The following is a 6,000-nucleotide window of genomic DNA, read 5'->3' on the forward strand; positions in this document are numbered from 1 at the left end:
TTCAATGGGGTCATGAGAAACACAAGTTGGAAAGCCGCTGGGTTAATTACGGCCACGCTGAAGTGAAAAAGCCTCTTGTACGACAACCCCCCAGATGTTGGGTTTTCCTTAAAACATTCCTCGTCAGGCAGGTCACTTCCACGCCTAGCCCAGTCTCCTCCTAATGAAAGTGAAAGGGACGAGCCCAGATGCTGTCAGGATGCGTTGTGAGGCCCCAGCCTCCAAAGAACAGGAGAAGGCACCTACCTGGCATAAGCCACAACAACTCAGGAGACAAACTAGACTCTTAGGCTAGATATTCACCCAGCACCTGCTTGTCACCAACCCTTCAGATAACATGGCTTTCATTTCCCCCGTGCCTTCCACTGTAAGGGGCCACACACACACACACACACACACACACACACACACACACTTGGCTTCACACCTGCTGCAGTGGATTCCACAGGGTGCCCAGAGCCAGATGGATGGATGGGGCAGGATGCCACAGTCTCACCTGGATGTATGCCCACCACACACAGACACAGACACAGAGCTCCAGGTGCCAGATTTCTAAAGGTATTTAGGCACCCCAAAGATGCTGCTAGGCACCTAGTGGGATTTTCAACAGCGCCCAAGCACCAAATGCACCCCCACTCTGGACGCATGCAGGCCTTGCAGCTCTGGCCCTAGGCGTTGGTGGGGTGGGTGGACGGGATGAGGACAGACGGCGATGAGGGGAGTTAACAGAAAGACAGGTGAGTGGATAGAGAAGCCAGCTGGCATCTCTATCTGGAGACAGGTCAATGGGAGGAAGGATGGATGGAAGAGGCACGGAGGGGGGGGGGAGGCGGGCTGACCAGGACCAGCTCTCACCCGGGTGTACAGCCGCTACAGTCCTTGTAGGGCACCCTGCACACAGGGATGGGGGGGGATGGATGGAGTGCTGGGGGAGGGTGGAGATGGAAGGGAGGGAGATGGATGGATAGTGGGGGGCTGGGGACCGGAAGGATGGCAGGAGAACCAGGGCTTGTGGGTTTGGTTGGGCTGGGTGCCGAAAGCAGGCAGCTGTCCAGCACCCAGAAGCAGAGGATGGATGGTGAGCTTGCTGGATGGAAGACTGGATGCTGGTTGGGGTTGGGGGGCCAAACCAGCTCTCACCCAGACACACACTCACTGAAGCAGCCCTAGCCCCCGCTGGCAGGGCGGGCGGAAGGGGGAGAGATGGAAGGAGGATGGCAGGGGGTGGGGAGCTGGGCGCCTTGCGCTCCCCGGCGTGTAGGCCCGCTGCGGGGAGGCGCGGGGCTCCCTGGAGGCAGGGAGGGAAGCGGGGCGCGGAGGGGGCCGGGCGCTCACCTGGATGTAGGCCCGCTGCAGGTAGTTGTAGGGCACCCTGCGCTGGAAGTCGGCCCGCACGTCCTCGCTGGCGCGGTGGCGGGAGGCGGCCCCCAGGCGGCGCCCTTGGCACCCCCGCAGGCAGCGCGCCCGGCGCAGCAGGGAGCCGAAGAAGCGCAGCTCCCCGCCGGCGCCCGGCCCGAGCCGCGCCAGGGGCTCCCGGCAGCCGAGCGCGCAGCGCAGCCGAGCGGCGCGCAGCTCCCGGGCGCTGCGCAGCGCCCGCTCCAGCCAGCGCACGGCGCCCGCGAAGTCGCCGCCGTCATAAGCCTCCACGCCGCGGGCGAAGAGCGCGTCGAAGGGCGGCAGCGGCTCGGGCTCGGGCTCCGGCCGGCCCAGCAGCGGCAGCAGCAGCAGCAGCAGCAGCGCGCCCCAGAGCCGGCCCCGGCCGCCGGGGGCCATGCGCTGCGCTCGGGCTGCCCGCGGGGCTCCGGCTCCACGTGCTGCGCCGGGACCCCCCCGGCTCGCCGCCTGCTCCTCGGCCGGCCTCCTGGGCGTGAAGCGGCGGCCGGGCTCCGCGGCTCTTAAAGGGACCCGCTGAGTCACACGCCCCTCCTGCGCCGGGCAGGGCCGGGGCGGGCTCGCCCCGCTTTGCCCAGGCTCGGCGGAGCTCGCCCGAGCCCCGAAGGAGGAGCCGGCTCCCCCAGCGGATCTGCTGCAGCGGGACAAGGAGCCCCCCCCCCCCGAGATTTCAGCGACTTTAACTCCCCCCCTGGCCAGGCGGCTGGGTCGGTGCCAGAGCAGAAAGGTGGCGACAGTCGGGGGGGGGGGGGCATGAGAGGGCGCCCCACTAAGCAATTAACATATGGACGGGGGCACAAGTCACCTGCGATGCCCCGGTTTTCTAGGGGGCAGCCCATAGATCCGGGGCTTTGATTTACCTCGGGACCTAGCTCAGCCCGATTTTTCACACCCTCTCTGGAGCGGGGCACAGGCGTCTCCCCGCCCCGCCCCGGCCCCAGAGGAGAAGAGATGCAGGCCTGGGAGTCCCCACCGAGCCCCCTGGTCCAGGGGTACAGACAAGGAGTCAAGAGCCTGGCCCAGGGAGGTCAGGGTCTGCAGGAGTAGAGAGCAGGCTGGGGGGGGGGGGGGGGGGCTAGTCATAAATCCAAACAATTTCACCCACTTGTTGCAGAAATGTCGGTCTGCAGCTCTGAGCCTTTAAGGCCCTGTGCCCTGGGCCTGGTAGCTAAGATCCGCCTGATCCAGGGCAAGGATGGTGCCAGAAGACAGGAAATGCTGTGGGACGGAAGCCCAGCTGGTGTACAGATTACTAGCTATGTGCCCAAGTCTAGCAGGCTGGAAGGGGCAGCATTTGGAGGGGGGGCTGGGAAGCCCAGGAAGTCCCTCTGTAACCATTAGAAAAAGATTCCCAGCTGCAGGCAATGTATTTTCTTCTCTCCTGCTTCCTCAAATTCCCTGCGGTTGCAGTTCTATTTGCTACATATTTCATGACACTTCACTCTGCAGCTCCAAGGCCTCTGGCTTCTCTGCCCCCATTCCCACCTACACAGGCCTCCATCCTTTAGGAATTTTGCAAATAAATCATCGGGGATGGGCATCGTGAGCCAGAGCTGCGAGGTCTGTGAAGCATCTTCCTCATTTCCCAGCTGTGTGTGTGTGTCTCTCTCTCCAGGGTTCCCTCTGCAGCACCGCCAAAATATTACTCATTTTGGATTAGTTTTAAGGCATTTTTTTCCCCCTCAAGCTTTTCATTCTTGCAGCGGAGTATTTGGCAAATGCAGCTCAATGAAATATTCAAAAATCTTACTCGACGCTGAAAAACCCCTCGCTGTAATGTGAACGCCTCTTCTTGACTCCCAGGCAACAGAAACATTGTGAAAAGAAGTCCCGTTGAGGAAGGGGAAACTCGCTTTCACTGCACATGGTGATGTGGGCAAAAGTCTGTTGGATCCTTTCTTTTGAAACCCCAGAGCTCATTCAGTTGCTGCCTGTCCGCCTTTTTGGGGCAGAAACTGTCATTTATTTCCGTTTGTACAGCTCCTAGCGTAATGGGCCCACCAAGCTGATTGTGGCCTGAAAGCACTACTGGAGGGTAAATGCTTGATAATAACAACGGACCCATGAAAATAAACATAGATCCGTTCTGGTAGCTGTCCGTCCAATTGGTTCTTAATAACCTCCAGCAATAGAGATTCCGCAACCTCTTCTGGAACCAGAACTTCATCGCCTTTGTAGTCAGAAAATGTTTCCTTGTGTCCGAGCTAAAGTTCTTGTGCAGCAGATTTAACCCATTGGTTGATTTAACCCTACATGCAGTACAGTTCCCTTCATGCACCAGTGTAAATCAAGGGCAGAGCTAGGAGAAATTTTAAACGGAATCATTTATTTGACCAAACAATGCAGCTTCCGTCCACCCAAAACTGCAAGCCTATTTGACAAACATAGTTTCAGCCATTCCCAAATTAGCCAAGGGAGGAGATGGTACTTCCATCCTTGACCTCTCTTTCTTTATTACTAGGAGCCCACCAAATTCATGGTCCATTTTGATCAATGTCACAGTCATGGGATTTTTTTAAACGTTCAATGTCATTATTTCAGGTATTTAAATGTGAAATGGCATGGTGTGGTATCCACAGGGGTTCTGACCCACAAAGGAGTTGGGTGGGGATTGCAAAGTTATTGTAGGGGGGTTGTGCTATTGCTACCCTTACTTCTGTGCAACTGCTGGCAGAAGCGTTGTTTTCAGAGCTGGAGAGCAGCAGCTGCTGGCCAGAAACCAAGCTCTGAAGGCAGAGCTAGCAGCAGCAGCAAGGACGTCTTGTTTTGGGGTTGCCACCCTTCCTTCTGCGCTGCTGCCTGCCGAGTTGGACCCTTAGGGTACGTCTACACTACATGCCTCTGTCGGCAGAGGCATGTAGATTTGTTTATTCAGCAAAGGTAAATGAAGCCGCGATTTAAATGATTGCGGCTTCATTTACATTTACATGGCTGCCGCACTGAGCCGACAAACAGCTGATCAGCCGTTTGTCGGCTTGCCGCTAGTCTGGACGTTCCCCCTGTTGACATCAAAGCCCTTTGTCGGCAGCCCCGGTAAACCTCATTCCACGAGGAATAACGGGGCTGCCGACAAAGGGCTTTGATGTCGACAGGGGGAACGTCCAGACTAGCGGCGAGCCGACAAACAGCTGATCAGCTGTTTGTCGGCTCAGCGCGGCAGCCATGTAAATGTAAATGAAGCCGCGATCATTTAAATCGCGGCTTCATTTACCTTTGCCTACAACCCTCATCTACATGCCTCTGCCGATAGAGGCATGTAGTCTAGACACAGCCTTAGTCAGCAGCTGCTGCTCTCTGGCACCCCAGCTTTGAAAGCAGTGACCCAGAAGTAAGGGTGACTTCAGAGCCGGGCACACAACCAGCATTCCTACCACTGTGCTCCACTTGCCCAGCTCTGAAGGCAGCACAGAAGGACGAGTGACAATACCATGACAATATCTTATTAAGAAAGGGATAGAAAATAAGACCCAGAATATCTTACTGCCCTTGTATAAAACTATGGTACGCCCACATCTGGAATACTGTGTACAGATGTGGTCTCCTCACCTCAAAAAAGATATTTTGGCCTTGGAAAGGGTTCAGAAAAGGGCAACTAAAATGATTAGGGGTTTGGAACGGGTCACATATGAGGAGAGGTTAATGCAACTGGGACTTTTCAGTTTAGAAAAGAGGAGACGGGGGATACGATAGAGGTCTATACAATCATGAGTGGTGTGGAGAGGGCCGATAAAGAAAAGTTATTTAGTAGTTCCCTAAATAGAAGAACTAGAAGACACCAAGTGAAATTAATGGGTAGCAGGTTTAAAACTAATAAAAGAAAGTTGTTCTTCACACAGTGTGTAGTCAACCTGTGGAACTCCTTGCCAGAGGAGGCTGTGAAGGCTGGGACTATAATAGAGTTTAAAGAGAAGCTAGATAATTTCATGGAAGTTAGGTCCATAAAAGGCTATTAGCCAGGGGATAAAATGGTGTCCTCGGCCTCTGTTTGTCAGAGGGTGGAGAGGGATGGCAGGAGACAAATCGCTTGATCATTGTTTTCAGTCCACCCTCTCTGGGGCACCTGGTGCTGGCCACTGTCAGCAGACAGGATACTGGGCTAGATGGACCTTTGGTCTGACCGAGTACAGCCGCTCTTATGACCCTCCTAAAATAGCCTTGTGACCCCCTGGAACTCCCTTTTGGGTCTGGACTGCCCATTTGAGAAACTGCTCTCCCCTGTGAAATCTGCAGAGTGTATGGTGAAAGCACACAAAAGGCCGGATTTCCCAGTCTGTTCTGCCTGGCTGTAAATTGAGTAGGGCCCTTTGTAGAACATTTAGCCCAGTGGTTTCGGGCCCTCCCACAGGATATAGGTGACCAAAGTGTCAATCCCTGCGCTGGGATGGATCCAAAATTGACTTTTTTGAGTCACCCAAAATTTCAGCTACCGTTCAACCCAAGCCAACATTTTTTTTTCCTGGATCTGCCACTGAGCTGAAAAAATTGAGTGTGCAGGTCTGGTCATGACAGTACAGCAGAGTCACACAGGTGTCAGAGAGAGATGCTTCACACTAACTAGGCAGTTTTTGCTATCAGTAACACTCACCCGTTTCAGAGTAATTGTACTGG

General features: G+C 55.3%; 1 protein-coding gene across 1 annotated transcript in view; it reads right to left on the reverse strand.

Moving 5' to 3' along the window:
- P3H2 (prolyl 3-hydroxylase 2) overlaps window positions 1-1,891 on the reverse strand; it is a 115,920-nt gene extending 114,029 nt beyond the window's left edge. Inside the window, exon 1 of the mRNA XM_075938264.1 lies at window positions 1,336-1,891. Coding sequence (XP_075794379.1) covers window positions 1,336-1,773 — 438 coding nt within the window. The 5' untranslated portion in view covers window positions 1,774-1,891. The remainder of the gene's footprint in view (window positions 1-1,335) is intronic.
- Window positions 1,892-6,000: the final 4,109 nt, after the last annotated feature.

This window comes from Pelodiscus sinensis, chromosome 10 (genome assembly GCF_049634645.1).
Source record: "Pelodiscus sinensis isolate JC-2024 chromosome 10, ASM4963464v1, whole genome shotgun sequence".
Classification (NCBI taxonomy): domain Eukaryota; kingdom Metazoa; phylum Chordata; order Testudines; family Trionychidae; genus Pelodiscus; species Pelodiscus sinensis.